At 28.2% G+C, this 18,254-nt stretch overlaps 1 protein-coding gene across 1 annotated transcript in view; it reads right to left on the reverse strand.

Moving 5' to 3' along the window:
• sea (mitochondrial citrate transporter scheggia) overlaps positions 1-18,254 on the reverse strand; it is a 103,352-nt gene that overhangs the window by 40,080 nt on the left and 45,018 nt on the right. The window contains exon 2 of the mRNA XM_089103707.1: positions 15,909-16,116. Coding sequence (XP_088959833.1) covers positions 15,909-16,116 — 208 coding nt within the window. The remainder of the gene's footprint in view (positions 1-15,908; positions 16,117-18,254) is intronic.

Genomic DNA, 18,254 nt, shown 5'->3' on the forward strand with positions numbered 1-18,254 from the left:
ATTCCCTTCTTTTCCATCGAGATTTCCTATTTTCTGTAAGAAAATACTCATTGTACATTCAGAAAACCATTAAGATTTCCTTCAGTCCAATCAGATATTCATGAAGAAACCATCAAACCATCAAAGAAAATGATCAGAAACCATCAAGATTTCCTTCTTTTCCATCGAGATTTCCTATTTTTCTGTAACAATATACTCATTATACATTCAAGAAATCATGAAGATTTCCTTCAGTTCCATCAGATTTCCATCAAGAAACCATCAAAGAAAATGATCAGAAACCATAAAGATTTCCTTCTTTTCCATCAAGATTTCCTATTTTCGGTAACAATATACTCATTATACATTCAGAAAACCATCAATATTTCCTTCAGTTCTTCAAACACAAAAAAAACTTGAAGGACAAAGATACAAAGAAAGTGTAAATGCCTACAGATAATTGATCCTAGGCCCCATTCCCAGAAAAATTCCGGCTTAAATACATAATATTTAAGGGTATATCTAGCACCATTAGGAGGATGATAAGCTACGATGTTGTGATAGTAGCGAATATATCTTTAGAAACAATGTTAACAAAGGAATAAAAGGGTACTATTCTTTTGTTACTGTCCTTTAGAAGATGAAAATGCTGTAAGAATCAGCTGATGCAAATGTAATGGCAGATCTGTTATTCCAATCTAGCAGTGGGGGATTTTTTCAGTAAAAAACACAAAGAAATGACATTTTCCAGTGAAAATATATCCCCCCCCCCAAAAAAAAAAAATCTAAGAGAGGATATTATATTACGTCAGTCAGTTTTTTAGCTGTGACAACTGGTAGAAATAAAAAAATTCTTGTAAGTGGCATTAAAAAGACATCAATAAAAGAAAAATTTGACATAGTAAATAATAAAAAATAAGCACTTATAGAACAATTTCATATTACTTTCTAAATGTAACGCAGATTCATGACCCATAGAATAATCCCCAAATGAGATTTTTCATTCTCCCGAAAGCTGTGCTTTTCTACAAGATGTGCGCGCAGGGGCCACACGCTTTAAGTCATTATATACCTTAACTTATAGGCTAAAACAACGATACCCGTCAATGATATCTTCAAACAAACGTACAAACAAGAAGATGGGTCTAAGATTGGCCCAAACGACCCTCACAGAAACTGGAGAATAGCTCCTAAACAATAAATTCATATTCCTGTTTTTCTGTAACATAAAAATTGAAAAATCCAAATGAAGCAGTAACATTAGTATGATTGAGATTAAAGCAAAGTCTGCTAATTTGCTAATAGATAAATCTGCTAATAAATAAAAAAGCAATAGCTTTTAAACAATAAATTCATATTCCTATTTTTCTGCAACATAAAAAATACAAGACTCAAATGAAGCAGTAACTTTAGCATGATTGAGATTAAAGTAAAGTCTGCTAATTTGCTAATAAATAAATATGCTAATAAATAAAAAAGCAATAGCTCCTAAACAATAAATTAATATTCCTATTTTTCTGCAACATAAAAAAATCCAAATGAAGCAGTAACTTTAGTGTGATTGAGATTACGGCAAAGTCTGCCAATTTGCTAATAAAAAAATCTGCTAATAAATAAAAAAGCAAAAGCTTCTACACAATAAATTCATATTCCTGTTTTTCTGTAACATAAAAATTGAAAAATCCAAATGAAGCAGTAACATTAGTATGATTGAGATTAAAGCAAAGTCTGCTAATTTGCTAATAAATAAATATGCTAATAAATAAAAAAGCAATAGCTCCTAAACAATAAATTAATATTCCTATTTTTCTGCAACATAAAAAAATCCAAATGAAGCAGTAACTTTAGTGTGATTGAGATTACGGCAAAGTCTGCCAATTTGCTAATAAAAAAATTTGCTAATAAATAAAAAAGCAAAAGCTTCTACACAATAAATTCATATTCCTGTTTTTCTGTAACATAAAAATTGAAAAATCCAAATGAAGCAGTAACATTAGTATGATTGAGATTAAAGCAAAGTCTGCTAATTTGCTAATAGATAAATCTGCTAATAAGTAAAAAAGCAATAGCTTCTAAACAATAAATTCAGACTCCTATTTTTCTGCAACATAAAAAATACAATACTCAAATGAAGCAGTAACTTTAGCATGATTGAGATTAAAGTAAAGTCTGCTAATTTGCTAATAAATAAAAAAGCAATAGTTCCTAAACAATAAATTAATATTCCTATTTTTCTGCAACATAAAAAAATCCAAAGGAAGCAGTAACTTTAGTGTGATTGAGATTACGGCAAAGTCTGCCAATTTGCTAATAAAAAAATCTGCTAATAAATAAAAAAGCAAAAGCTTCTACACAATAAATTCATATTCCTGTTTTTCTGTAACATAAAAGTTGAAAAATCAAAATGAAGCAGTAACATTAGTATGATTGAGATTAAAGCAAAGTCTGCTAATTTGCTAATAGATAAATCTGCTAATAAGTAAAAAAGCAATAGCTTCTAAACAATAAATTCAGACTCCTATTTTTCTGCAACATAAAAAATACAAGACTCAAATGAGGCAGTAACTTTAGCATGATTGAGATTAAAGTAAAGTCTGCTAATTTGCTAATAAATAAAAAAGCAATAGTTCCTAAACAATAAATTAATATTCCTATTTTTCTGCAACATTAAAAAATCCAAATGAAGCAGTAACTTTAGTGTGATTGAGATTACGGCAAAGTCTGCCAATTTGCTAATAAAAAAATCTGCTAATAAATAAAAAAGCAAAAGCTTCTACACAATAAATTCATATTCCTATTTTTATGTAACATAAAAGTTGAAAAATCCAAATGAAGCAGTAACTTTAGTGTGATTGAGATTACGGCAAAGTCTGCCAATTTGCTAATAAAAAAATCTGCTAATAAATAAAAAAGCAAAACCTTCTACACAATAAATTCATATTCCTGTTTTTCTGTAACATAAAAATTGAAAAATCCAAATGAAGCAGTAACATTAGTATGATTGAGATTAAAGCAAAGTCTGCTAATTTGCTAATAGATAAATCTGCTAATAAGTAAAAAAGCAATAGCTTCTAAACAATAAATTCAGACTCCTATTTTTCTGCAACATAAAAAATACAAGACTCAAATGAAGCAGTAACTTTAGCATGATTGAGATTAAAGTAAAGTCTGCTAATTTGCTAATAAATAAAAAAGCAATAGTTCCTAAACAATAAATTAATATTCCTATTTTTCTGCAACATAAAAAAATCCAAAGGAAGCAGTAACTTTAGTGTGATTGAGATTACGGCAAAGTCTGCCAATTTGCTAATAAAAAAATCTGCTAATAAATAAAAAAGCAAAAGCTTCTACACAATAAATTCATATTCCTGTTTTTCTGTAACATAAAAGTTGAAAAATCCAAATGAAGCAGTAACATTAGTATGATTGAGATTAAAGCAAAGTCTGCTAATTTGCTAATAGATAAATCTGCTAATAAGTAAAAAAGCAATAGCTTCTAAACAATAAATTCAGACTCCTATTTTTCAGCAACATAAAAAATACAAGACTCAAATGAGGCAGTAACTTTAGCATGATTGAGATTAAAGTAAAGTCTGCTAATTTGCTAATAAATAAAAAAGCAATAGTTCCTAAACAATAAATTAATATTCCTATTTTTCTGCAACATAAAAAAATCCAAAGGAAGCAGTAACTTTAGTGTGATTGAGATTACGGCAAAGTCTGCCAATTTGCTAATAAAAAAATCTGCTAATAAATAAAAAAGCAAAAGCTTCTACACAATAAATTCATATTCCTGTTTTTCTGTAACATAAAAATAGAAAAATCCAAATGAAGCAGTAACATTAGTATGATTGAGATTAAAGCAAAGTCTGCTAATTTGCTAATAGATAAATCTGCTAATAAGTAAAAAAGCAATAGCTTCTAAACAATAAATTCAGACTCCTATTTTTCTGCAACATAAAAAATACAAGACTCAAATGAAGCAGTAACTTTAGCATGATTGAGATTAAAGTAAAGTCTGCTAATTTGCTAATAAATAAAAAAGCAATAGTTCCTAAACAATAAATTAATATTCCTATTTTTCTGCAACATAAAAAAATCCAAAGGAAGCAGTAACTTTAGTGTGATTGAGATTACGGCAAAGTCTGCCAATTTGCTAATAAAAAAATCTGCTAATAAATAAAAAAGAAAAAGCTTCTACACAATAAATTCATATTCCTATTTTTATGTAACATAAAAGTTGAAAAATCCAAATGAAGCAGTAACTTTAGTGTAATTGAGATTACGGCAAAGTCTGCCAATTTGCTAATAAAAAAATTTGCTAATAAACAAAAAAGCAAAAGCTTCTACACAATAAATTCATATTCCTATTTTTATGTAACATAAAAGTTGAAAAATCCAAATGAAGCAGTATCTTTAGTGTGATTGAGATTACGGCAAAGTCTGCCAATTTGCTAATAAAAAAATCTGCTAATAAATAAAAAAGCAAAAGCTTCTACACAATAAATTCATATTCCTATTTTTATGTAACATAAAACTTGAAAAATCCAAATGAAGCAGTAACGTTAGTATGATTGAGATTAAAGCAAAGTCTGCTAATCTGCTAATAAATAAATATGCTAATAAATAAAAAAGCAATAGCTCCTAAACAATAAATTAATATTCCTATTTTTCTGCAACATAAAAAAATCCAAATGAAGCAGTAACTTTAGTGTGATTGAGATTACGGCAAAGTCTGCCAATTTGCTAATAAAAAAATCTGCTAATAAATAAAAAAGCAAAAGCTTCTACACAATAACTTCATATTCATATTTTTATGTAACATAAAAGTTTAAAAATCCAAATGAAGCAGTAATTTTAGTGTAATTGAGATTACGGCAAAGTCTGCCAATTTGCTAATAAAAAAATTTGCTAATAAATAAAAAAGCAAAAGCTTCTACACAATAAATTCATATTCCTATTTTTATGTAACATAAAAGTTGAAAAATCCAAATGAAGCAGTAACTTTAGTGTGATTGAGATTACGGCAAAGTCTGCTAATTTGCTAATAAATAAATCTGCTAATAAATAAAAAAGCAAAAGCTTCTACACAATAAATTCATATTCCTATTTTTATGTAACATAAAAGTTGAAAAATCCAAATGAAGTAGTAACTTTAGTGTGATTGAGATTACGGCAAAGTCTGCCAATTTGCTAATAAATAAATCTGCTAATAAATAAAAAAGCAAAAGCTTCTACACAATAAATTCATATTCCTATTTTTATGTAACATAAAAATTGAAAAATCCAAATGAAGCAGTAACATTAGTATGATTGAGATTAAAGCAAAGTCTGCTAATCTGCTAATAAATAAATATTCTAATAAATAAAAAAGCAATAGCTCCTAAACAATAAATTAATATTCCTATTTTTCTGCAACATAAAAAAATCCAAATGAAGCAGTAACTTTAGTGTGATTGAGATTACGGCAAAGTCTGCCAATTTGCTAATAAAAAAATCTGCTAATAAATAAAAAAGCAAAAGCTTCTACACAATAAATTCATATTCCTATTTTTATGTAACATAAAAGTTGAAAAATCCAAATGAAGCAGTAATTTTAGTGTGATTGAGATTACGGCAAAGTCTGCCAATTTGCTAATAAAAAAATTTGCTAATAAATAAAAAAGCAAAAGCTTCTACACAATAAATTAATATTCATATTTTTATTTAAAATAAAAGTTTAAAAATCCAAATGAAGCAGTAACTTTAGTGTGATTGAGATTACGGCAAAGTCTGCCAATTTGCTAATAAAAAAATCTGCTAATAAATAAAAAAGCAAAAGCTTCTACACAATAAATTCATATTCCTATTTTTATGTAACATAAAAGTTGAAAAATCCAAATGAAGCAGTAACTTTAGTGTGATTGAGATTACGGCAAAGTCTGCCAATTTGCTAATAAATAAATCTGCTAATAAATAAAAAAGCAAAAGCTTATACACAATAAATTCATATTACTATTTTTATGTAACATAAAATTTGAAAAATCCAAATGAAGCAGTAACTTTAGTGTGATTGAGATTACGTCAAAGTCTGCCAATTTGCTAATAAAAAAATCTGCTAATAAATAAAAAAGCAAAAGCTTCTACACAATAAATTCATATTCCTATTTTTATATAACATAAAAGTTGAAAAATCCAAATGAAGCAGTAACTTTAGTGTGATTGAGATTACGGCAAAGTCTGCCAATTTGCTAATAAATAAATCTGTTAATAAATAAAAAGCTATAGCTTCTAAACAATAAATTCATATTCCTATTATTCTATAAAATAAAAAATTGAAAAATTCAAATGAAGCAGTAACTATAGCCATAGTATGATTGATATTACGGCAAAGTCTGCCAATTTGCTAATAAAAAAATCTGCTAATAAATAAAAAAGCAAAAGCTTCTACACAATAAATTCATATTCCTATTTTTATGTAACATAAAAGTTGAAAAATCCAAATGAAGCAGTAGCTTTAGTATGATTGAGATTAAGGCAAAGTCTGCCAATTTGCTAATAAATAAATCTGTTAATAAATAAAAAGCTATAGCTTCTAAACAATAAATTCATATTCCTATTCTTCTATAACATAAAAAATTGAAAAATTCAAATGAAGCAATAACTATAGCCATAGTATGATTGAGATTACGGCAAAGTCTGCCAATTTGCTAATAAAAAAATCTGCTAATAAATAAAAAAGCAAAAGCTTCTACACAATAAATTCATATTCCTATTTTTATGTAACATAAAAGTTGAAAAATCCAAATGAAGCAGTAGCTTTAGTATGATTGAGATTAAGGCAAAGTCTGCCAATTTGCTAATAAATAAATCTGTTAATAAATAAAAAGCTATAGCTTCTAAACAATAAATTCATATTCCTATTCTTCTATAACATAAAAAATTGAAAAATTCAAATGAAGCAGTAACTATAGCCATAGTATGATTGAGATTACGGCAAAGTCTGCCAATTTGCTAATAAAAAAATCTGCTAATAAATAAAAAAGCAAAAGCTTCTACACAATAAATTCATATTCCTATTTTTATTTAAAATAAAAGTTGAAAAATCCAAATGAAGCAGTAACTTTAGTGTGATTGAGATTACGGCAAAGTCTGCCAATTTGCTAATAAAAAAATCTGATAATAAATAAAAAAGCAAAAGCTTCTACACAATAAATTCATATTCCTATTTTTATATAACATAAAAGTTGAAAAATCCAAATGAAGCAGTAACTTTAGTGTGATTGAGATTACGGCAAAGTCTGCCAATTTGCTAATAAATAAATCTGTTAATAAATAAAAAGCTATAGCTTCTAAACAATAAATTCATATTCCTATTCTTCTATAACATAAAAAATTGAAAAATTCAAATGAAGCAGTAACTATAGCCATAGTATGATTGATATTACGGCAAAGTCTGCCAATTTGCTAATAAAAAAATCTGCTAATAAATAAAAAAGCAAAAGCTTCTACACAATAAATTCATATTCCTATTTTTATGTAAAATAAAAGTTTAAAAATCCAAATGAAGCAGTAGCTTTAGTATGATTGAGATTAAGGCAAAGTCTGCCAATTTGCTAATAAATAAATCTGATAATAAATAAAAAGCTATAGCTTCTAAACAATAAAATCATATTCCTATTCTTCTATAACATAAAAAATTGAAAAATTCAAATGAAGCAATAACTATAGCCATAGTATGATTGATATTACGGCAAAGTCTGCCAATTTGCTAATAAAAAAATCTGCTAATAAATAAAAAAGCAAAAGCTTCTACACAAAAAATTCATATTCCTATTTTTATGTAACATAAAAGTTGAAAAATACAAATGAAGCAGTAGCTTTAGTATGATTGAGATTAAGGCAAAGTCTGCCAATTTGCTAATAAATAAATCTGTTAATAAATAAAAAGCTATAGCTTCTAAACAATAAATTCATATTCCTATTCTTCTATAACATAAAAAATTGAAAAATTCAAATGAAGCAGTAACTATAGCCATAGTATGATTGAGATTACGGTAAAGTCTGCCAATTTGCTAATAAAAAAATCTGCTAATAAATAAAAAAGCAAAAGCTTCTACACAATAAATTCATATTCCTATTTTTATGTAACATAAAAGTTGAAAAATCCAAATGAAGCAGTAACTTTAGTGTGATTGAGATTACGGCAAAGTCTGCTAATTTGCTAATAAATAAATCTGCTAATAAATAAAAAAGCAAAAGCTTCTACACAATAAATTCATATTCCTATTTTTATGTAACATAAAAGTTGAAAAATCCAAATGAAGCAGTAACTTTAGTGTGATTGAGATTACGGCAAAGTCTGCCAATTTGCTAATAAAAAAATCTACTAATAAATAAAAAAGCAAAAGCTTCTACACAATAAATTCATATTCCTATTTTTATGTAACATAAAAGTTGAAAAATCCAAATGAAGCAGTAGCTTTAGTATGATTGAGATTAAGGCAAAGTCTGCCAATTTGCTAATAAATAAATCTGTTAATAAATAAAAAGCTATAGCTTCTAAACAATAAATTCATATTCCTATTCTTCTATAACATAAAAAATTGAAAAATTCAAATGAAGCATTAACTATAGCCATAGTATGATTGAGATTACGGTAAAGTCTGCCAATTTGCTAATAAAAAAATCTGCTAATAAATAAAAAAGCAAAAGCTTCTACACAATAAATTCATATTCCTATTTTTATGTAACATAAAAGTTGAAAAATCCAAATGAAGCAGTAACTTTAGTGTGATTGAGATTACGGCAAAGTCTGCTAATTTGCTAATAAATAAATCTGCTAATAAATAAAAAAGCAAAAGATTCTACACAATAAATTCATATTAATATTTTTATGTAACATAAAAGTTGAAAAATCCAAATGAAGCAGTAACTTTAGTGTGATTGAGATTACGGCAAAGTCTGCCAATTTGCTAATAAAAAAATCTGCTAATAAATAAAAAAGCAAAAGCTTCTACACAATAAATTCATATTCCTATTTTTATGTAACATAAAAGTTGAAAAATCCAAATGAAGCAGTAACTTTAGTGTGATTGAGATTACGGCAAAGTCTGCCAATTTGCTAATAAAAAAATCTACTAATAAATAAAAAAGCAAAAGCTGCTACACAATAAATTCATATTCCTATTTTTATGTAACATAAAAGTTGAAAAATCCAAATGAAGCAGTAACTTTAGTGTGATTGAGATTACGGCAAAGTCTGCTAATTTGCTAATAAAAAAATCTGTTAATAAATAAAAAGCTATAGCTTCTAAACAATAAATTCATATTCCTATTTTTATGTAACATAAAAGTTGAAAAATCCAAATGAAGCAGTAACTTTAGTGTGATTGAGATTACGGCAAAGTCTGCCAATTTGCTAATAAAAAAATCTGCTAATAAATAAAAAAGCAAAACCTTCTACACAATAAATTCATATTCCTGTTTTTCTGTAACATAAAAATTGAAAAATCCAAATGAAGCAGTAACATTAGTATGATTGAGATTAAAGCAAAGTCTGCTAATCTGCTAATAAATAAATATGCTAATAAATAAAAAAGCAATAGCTCCTAAACAATAAATTAATATTCCTATTTTTCTGCAACATAAAAAAATCCAAATGAAGCAGTAACTTTAGTGTGATTGAGATTACGGCAAAGTCTGCCAATTTGCTAATAAATAAATCTGCTAATAAATAAAAAAGCAAAAGCTTCTACACAATAAATTCATATTCCTATTTTTATATAACATAAAAGTTGAAAAATCCAAATGAAGCAGTAACTTTAGTGTGATTGAGATTACGGCAAAGTCTGCCAATTTGCTAATAAATAAATCTGTTAATAAATAAAAATCTATAGCTTCTAAACAATAAATTCATATTCCTATTCTTCTATAACATAAAAAATTGAAAAATTCAAATGAAGCAGTAACTATAGCCATAGTATGATTGAGATTACGGTAAAGTCTGCTAATTTGCTAATAAATAAATATGCTAATAAATAAAAAAGCAAAAGCTTCTAAACAATAAATTCATATTCCTATTTTTATGTAACATAAAAGTTGAAAAATCCAAATGAAGCAGTAACTTTAGTGTGATTGAGATTACGGCAAAGTCTGCAAATTTGCTAATAAAAAAATCTGCTAATAAATAAAAAAGCAAAACCTTCTACACAATAAATTCATATTCCTGTTTTTCTGTAACATAAAAATTGAAAAATCCAAATGAAGCAGTAACATTAGTATGATTGAGATTAAAGCAAAGTCTGCTAATCTGCTAATAAATAAATATTCTAATAAATAAAAAAGCAATAGCTCCTAAACAATAAATTAATATTCCTATTTTTCTGCAACATAAAAAAATCCAAATGAAGCAGTAACTTTAGTGTGATTGAGATTACGGCAAAGTCTGCCAATTTGCTAATAAATAAATCTGCTAATAAATAAAAAAGCAAAAGCTTCTACACAATAAATTCATATTCCTATTTCTATGTAACATAAAAGTTGAAAAATCCAAATGAAGCAGTAACTTTAGTGTGATTGAGATTACGGCAAAGTCTGCCAATTTGCTAATAAAAAAATCTGCTAATAAATAAAAAAGCAAAACCTTCTACACAATAAATTCATATTCCTGTTTTTCTGTAACATAAAAATTGAAAAATCCAAATGAAGCAGTAACATTAGTATGATTGAGATTAAAGCAAAGTCTGCTAATCTGCTAATAAATAAATATTCTAATAAATAAAAAAGCAATAGCTCCTAAACAATAAATTAATATTCCTATTTTTCTGCAACATAAAAAAATCCAAATGAAGCAGTAACTTTAGTGTGATTGAGATTACGGCAAAGTCTGCCAATTTGCTAATAAAAAAATCTGCTAATAAATAAAAAAGCAAAAGCTTCTACACAATAAATTCATATTCCTGTTTTTCTGTAACATAAAAATTGAAAAATCCAAATGAAGCAGTAACATTAGTATGATTGAGATTAAAGCAAAGTCTGCTAATCTGCTAATAAATAAATATTCTAATAAATAAAAAAGCAATAGCTCCTAAACAATAAATTATTATTCCTATTTTTCTGCAACATAAAAAAATCCAAATGAAGCAGTAACTTTAGTGTGATTGAGATTACGGCAAAGTCTGCCAATTTGCTAATAAAAAAAATCTGCTAATAAATAAAAAAGCAAAAGCTTCTACACAATAAATTCATATTCCTATTTTTATGTAACATAAAAGTTGAAAAATCCAAATGAAGCAGTAACTTTAGTGTGATTGAGATTACGGCAAAGTCTGCCAATTTGCTAATAAAAAAATCTGCTAATAAATAAAAAAGCAAAAGCTTCTTCACAATAAATTCATATTCCTGTTTTTCTGTAACATAAAAATTGAAAAATCCAAATGAAGCAGTAACATTAGTATGATTGAGATTAAAGCAAAGTCTGCTAATCTCCTAATAAATAAATATGCTAATAAATAAAAAAGCAATAGCTCCTAAACAATAAATTAATATTCCTATTTTTCTGCAACATAAAAAAATCCAAATGAAGCAGTAACTTTAGTGTGATTGAGATTACGGCAAAGTCTGCCAATTTGCTAATAAAAAAATCTGCTAATAAATAAAAAAGCAAAAGCTTCTACACAATAAATTCATATTCCTTTTTTTCTGTAACATAAAAATTGAAAAATCCAAATGAAGCAGTAACATTAGTATGATTGAGATTAAAGCAAAGTCTGCTAATCTGCTAATAAATAAATATTCTAATAAATAAAAAAGCAATAGCTCCTAAACAATAAATTAATATTCCTATTTTTCTGCAACATAAGAAAATCCAAATGAAGCAGTAACTTTAGTGTGATTGAGATTACGGCAAAGTCTGCCAATTTGCTAATAAAAAAATCTGCTAATAAATAAAAAAGCAAAAGCTTCTACACAATAAATTCATATTCCTATTTTTATGTAACATAAAAATTGAAAAATCCAAATGAAGCAGTAACTTTAGTGTGATTGAGATTACGGCAAAGTCTGCCAATTTGCTAATAAAAAAATCTGCTAATAAATAAAAAAGCAAAAGCTTCTACACAATAAATTCATATTCCTATTTTTATATAACATAAAAGTTTAAAAATCCAAATGAAGCAGTAACTTTAGTGTGATTGAGATTACGGCAAAGTCTGCCAATTTGCTAATAAAAAAATCTGCTAATAAATAAAAAAGAAAAAGCTTCTAAACAATAAATTCATATTCCTGTTTTTCTGTAACATAAAAATTGAAAAATCCAAATGAAGCAGTAACATTAGTATGATTGAGATTAAAGCAAAGTCTGCTAATCTGCTAATAAATAAATATTCTAATAAATAAAAAAGCAATAGCTCCTAAACAATAAATTAATATTCCTATTTTTCTGCAACATAAAAAAATCCAAATGAAGCAGTAACTTTAGTGTGATTGAGATTACGGCAAAGTCTGCCAATTTGCTAATAAAAAAATCTGCTAATAAATAAAAAAGCAAAACCTTCTACACAATAAATTCATATTCCTGTTTTTCTGTAACATAAAAATTGAAAAATCCAAATGAAGCAGTAACATTAGTATGATTGAGATTAAAGCAAAGTCTGCTAATCTGCTAATAAATAAATATTCTAATAAATAAAAAAGCAATAGCTCCTAAACAATAAATTAATATTCCTATTTTTCTGCAACATAAAAAAATCCAAATGAAGCAGTAACTTTAGTGTGATTGAGATTACGGCAAAGTCTGCCAATTTGCTAATAAAAAAATCTGCTAATAAATAAAAAAGCAAAAGCTTCTACACAATAAATTCATATTCCTATTTTTATGTAACATAAAAGTTGAAAAATACAAATGAAGCAGTAACTTTAGTGTAATTGAGATTACGGCAAAGTCTGCCAATTTGCTAATAAAAAAATCTGCTAATAAATAAAAAAGCAAAAGCTTCTACACAATAAATTCATATTCCTATTTTTATGTAACATAAAAATTGAAAAATCCAAATGAAGCAGTAACTTTAGTGTGATTGAGATTACGGCAAAGTCTGCCAATTTGCTAATAAAAAAATCTGCTAATAAATAAAAAAGCAAAAGCTTCTGCACAATAAATTCATATTCCTGTTTTTCTGTAACATAAAAATTGAAAAATCCAAATGAAGAAGTAACATTAGTATGATTGAGATTAAAGCAAAGTCTGCTAATCTGCTAATAAATAAATATGCTAATAAATAAAAAAGCAATAGCTCCTAAACAATAAATTAATATTCCTATTTTTCTGCAACATAAAAAAATCCAAATGAAGCAGTAACTTTAGTGTGATTGAGATTACGGCAAAGTCTGCCAATTTGCTAATAAAAAAATCTGCTAATAAATAAAAAAGCAAAAGCTTCTACACAATAAATTCATATTCCTGTTTTTCTGTAACATAAAAATTGAAAAATCCAAATGAAGCAGTAACATTAGTATGATTGAGATTAAAGCAAAGTCTGCTAATCTTCTAATAAATAAATATGCTAATAAATAAAAAAGCAATAGCTCCTAAACAATAAATTAATATTCCTATTTTTCTGCAACATAAAAAAATCCAAATGAAGCAGTAACTTTAGTGTGATTGAGATTACGGCAAAGTCTGCCAATTTGCTAATAAAAAAATCTGCTAATAAATAAAAAAGCAAAAGCTTCTACACAATAAATTCATATTCCTGTTTTTCTGTAACATAAAAGTTGAAAAATCCAAATGAAGCAGTAACTTTAGTGTGATTGAGATTACGGCAAAGTCTGCTAATTTGCTAATAAATAAATCTGCTAATAAATAAAAAACAAAAGCTCCTAAACAATAAATTCATTTTCTTATTTTTCTGCAACATAAAAAACAAAAAATCCAAATGAAGCAGTAACTTTAGTATGATTGAGATTAAGGCAAAGTCTGCTAATAAATAAAAAAGCAATAGCTTCTAAACAATAAATCCATATTCCTATTTTTCTGCAACATAAAAAATTAGAAATCCAAATGAAGCAGTAACTTTAGTATAATTGAGATTAAAGCAAAGTCTGCAAATTTTCGATAGCTTCCACGGTGGAATGCCAGATGATACCTACTGCAAATATAATTTTTGATGAATAGGAAAGGAAATAGTCTTTAAAGTGCCATCAAGCAACATCAAGTAACTAAAACAGCATTAAGGTTTTTAACAATTCAGACGCACCTAATTTGAAAAACAGAGATAAGAATGAGTTTCAAAAAACCTAGAAAAAAGACGAACTCTACGAGATAATGAAAAAACTATGTAGGTTTGTTTTTGAACAGGATTTTACGACACCCTTTTGAACTGGATTTTAAGACTCATTTTTTAGCATTTTGAACCGGATTTTACGACAAGCCTTAAATTCTACAACATATTCTACGACTTGTTTCTTACCATTTTGAACCGGATTTTACGACATGCCTTAAGTTATACGACATGTTTTACGACTTGCTTTTTATCATTTTGAACCGGATTTTACAACATGCCTTAGGTTCTACGAAATGTTTTACGACATGATTTTTACTATTTAAAACTGGATTTTACGACATGCCTTAAGTTCTACGAGATGTTTTACGACTTGCTTTTTATCATTTTGAACCGGATTTTACAACATGCCTTAGGTTCTACGAAATGTTTTACGACATGATTTTTACTATTTAAAACTGGATTTTACGACATGCCTTAAGTTCTACGACATGTTTTACGACTTGCTTTTTACCATTTTGAACCGTATTTTACGAAATGCCTCAAGTTCTGTAAGATATTCAAATGCTTATATTTTACTTTTAGGGAGGAGGAGGATGTCTTTTATAACTCTAAACGAGATAATTTTTGCTCGGTTTGAGTTTTAATGGTGTTCGTTTGGAAAAAAGTTTGTTTTTTAAGTTCAAATAAACCCAGGCTGGGATGTGCAGTTTACATTACCTATTGCTGGGCTTGGGGACAATAGTTCCGTCCTTTAGAAAAGATCTTTTCTGAGAATGGGAGGTCTAATGCGGGAAGAAGTGCGTTTTTAAACCCAGATTCTTTAAATTTGTTGGTGTTTTTGGAGGATCCAATGGTAAAAAATTAAAGAATCCAGTGTAAAACCAGTAATGAAAAGAGCAGCCGAACATTTAAGAGACGTAGGAATATAGTGCTTCTGCAATCAAGTCAAAAGAGCGACTCAATCGAATCAAAGTCTGCTTGAATCAATGCTGATTTGTTTAGAATGGTCTGGTATACATCCTTCTAAATTTCCCGATAAAATCCTTGCTCCCCAAGTAGAAATCAAAATCTAAATATAGGGAAACAAAGATTTATAGAAACTATAAAAAACCTCAATATTTCATAGGTGAGAGGAGGGGCACATGTATTTGATCCCCACTAAGTTGTATGTCAATTTGCTAAATTCTTAATTTACTTTCCACATCAATGAATATTAGTAAAATGACTATAAGAGTAGGAACTGGTACTAGTATTGATAAAAATAGCCTTCAACGCCAACTAGCGTTTGGCAACACTTGGTATTTTTCCAAGCTCTGTAATCGTTTTTCTGTCAGGAGTTGAGATAGCTTATTACTGCCCTGATTTTACCGATTTTACTAATTCAATTAATTATTCTTACGCTATTATTACATAAAAAATGCCGAGTTACACCAAACGTTAGATGGCGTTGACAGTTTTTTCGACACTAGCACCAGTTCCTACTCTTATAAGATAACCAAACTCTTTGTTCCACATCTCAATCTGTTCACTTCTGCTAAAAAGGATATGATGAGGGCTTTTTTTTATCTTTCATACTTATCTCCACCTTTAAATGAGTTGATAAAGAGTGTTTATTGAACAAAAATTCGTTTTTGCAAGCAGATTGCCATAAACAAATTTAACACTAACCTGACAGCGGATTTAGGGATGGAACCATAGAGCAAAACAGATAAGCCTCTATAAAGTCCCAGGACGCCATGACTCTTCACTGTCTTTTTGGCACAGTCAATGATACCATTGTATTGTTTCTTTCCAGCCTTTTCGTCAAGCTGCAGCTGAGTTTTAACATATTCAGTTGGGAACGTGATGCAAATTTCAATCCCACCAGTTATACCACCTAAAAAGAATAGTAATCATAAAATGAAGAGTCCTCTAATTGGAGGGTGGAATAGCTATAAGTTACCCTGTTAGATTTGGTCCAAAGGTTCCCCTCCTCATGAGCAACTGAACATATAAATACACTTTTTGAGGCATCTAAGCCCCCTTCAGGTAAACTTTCTGATTCACACGCCCCTGAGGACAGGACTTGAATCTTGAGGACAGGACTTGAGGACAGCTCGTGTAAATAGAACAGGAAACAGGAGCCTTATATTCTGTGACAGCGCAAGTGATTTAGAGGAGAGGGTTTAATGCTTCAAAAAAGCATCTTTGATTTGTAAAATCAAAGCATCTTATATTTTGTAACACCACAAATAAAAGTTTAATATTTTGTTAATGGCATTTCATAACTGCCGTCCTAGCCAAGTGGGTTGGTGCGCTGGACTTGAGATCCTTTGTCAGAGAGGGCGAGGGTTCGAATCCTACTGTACCCAATTATTTGGTTTGGAGCGGGGGTCAGTGGCGTGACTCTGTACGCTCAGCCAGAGTCGACCCAGTTCTAAATGGGTACCTGGAGAAATCTGGGGTAAGTAAACAGGAAGGGTGTACGAAAGCACGGGATGGCTGGCCCTCATCCCCCCATTGCACTTCCTGACTGAACAGCCTTGAAACTTTAAAGTTCTAGTGCCGAATCCTTTGCCTCTTTTTTTTAAGTTTCATAACTTAGCAGTGATCTTGAGAATCTTCAGACATTCTTACGAAAAAAATTACTTTTGTTCTACTTGTTCTTTGTTGTTTATAATTCCACTGTCTTAGAAAAAATTCCCTATTGTTCTACTTATTGTTTATGATGGAAAAGCAGTGTGGTCTTCGTCGCTATATATGATGGAAAGGAAGTGTGATCTTCGTCGCTATTTACGTACAGATGATTCTCCTTCTCAAAACATGTTGTAGATACAGAATTCAACAATAACTCTCCAAAATTGAAGTAACGAATAGAGAAAAAGAAGTTTTAGACTTTTTAAAATACCCATGCCAAAAAAAACTTGAAAATTTTTGCAATCAAAAACGAACAAAATTAATTAAAAAAAAACTTTCCGAAAAATAAGTTTTTCAAATAAAATTAAAGGCCATTTTAAAATTAAGCTCAGAAGATACAAATACCTATTAAAATACAAACTCAAAACGACGAGAAGTTACTATTAAAGAATAAATGAAACCCAAAACGAGCAGAAATTAAATAAGCAATCAAAGCAAAAAAACATACAACAAGTAATAACATAACTGAATATATAAATCTTAAAGCGAATAATGCTTAGATTGAATATGAAAATCTAGCTTAAAAAGAAAATAAATATTTTGCTATTAAAGTATAAATGAAACTTAAAACGAACAGAAATTAAATAAACAATCAATGCGAACAAAACATACAATATATATTAATGTAAATGAATAAATAAATCTTGAAACGAGTGAAACTTAAATTGAATATGCAAATCAAGTTTGAATCGAATAAAAATAACTACAAACAAGAGTTTGGGTATCGTCTCACTGCAGAACCCTAAAACCTACTGCGTCATTGGCGCTTTACTGAAATCAATTCTTTGGAATGTTTTCACTTTTGTAACTTAAAGAAATCGAAAATTAGCTAAGATTGTCGGGAACAGATATCAGCATATGTAAATTAAACTAACAATGTACATTTTCTTTAAGTAAACTCATTTGAATTTTTTTTCAGTAAAACAAAAATTAAAATCTGGTTTTTAGAAAACATAGGTGTTTTGAAATTTATGCTCGTTACTCTAATATTTATTTTAATTTTTGTTCGTTTTGGGTTTCATTTATTTATTGATACTGATTTGGGGTAGTTGTATGCTTGGTAGATTATATGATAGTCCGGACGCCAGGTGTTGAAAATGTGAACCATACCACGACGGAATGGGGCTCCTACGAGAATTAGCCTACCCTCCACCCCTTAAATTGACCATGCGGATTCAAAAATACCAATGGCACTTGCTTGCGAGTGGTGGAACACTCCGAAACTTGACATTTTATTATATTTTGGTGTTTCATGCAAGAAAATACATGTTCCACAAAGTTCGAGGTGCAGTTTTTCGCTCAAATAGAAATGCCTAGAAGCCATAAAATGTTTTCATA

This window comes from Artemia sp. Qi Xiang Cuo, chromosome 17, assembly GCF_049724085.1.
Source record: "Artemia sp. Qi Xiang Cuo chromosome 17, ASM4972408v1, whole genome shotgun sequence".
Lineage (NCBI taxonomy): Eukaryota > Metazoa > Arthropoda > Branchiopoda > Anostraca > Artemiidae > Artemia > Artemia sp. Qi Xiang Cuo.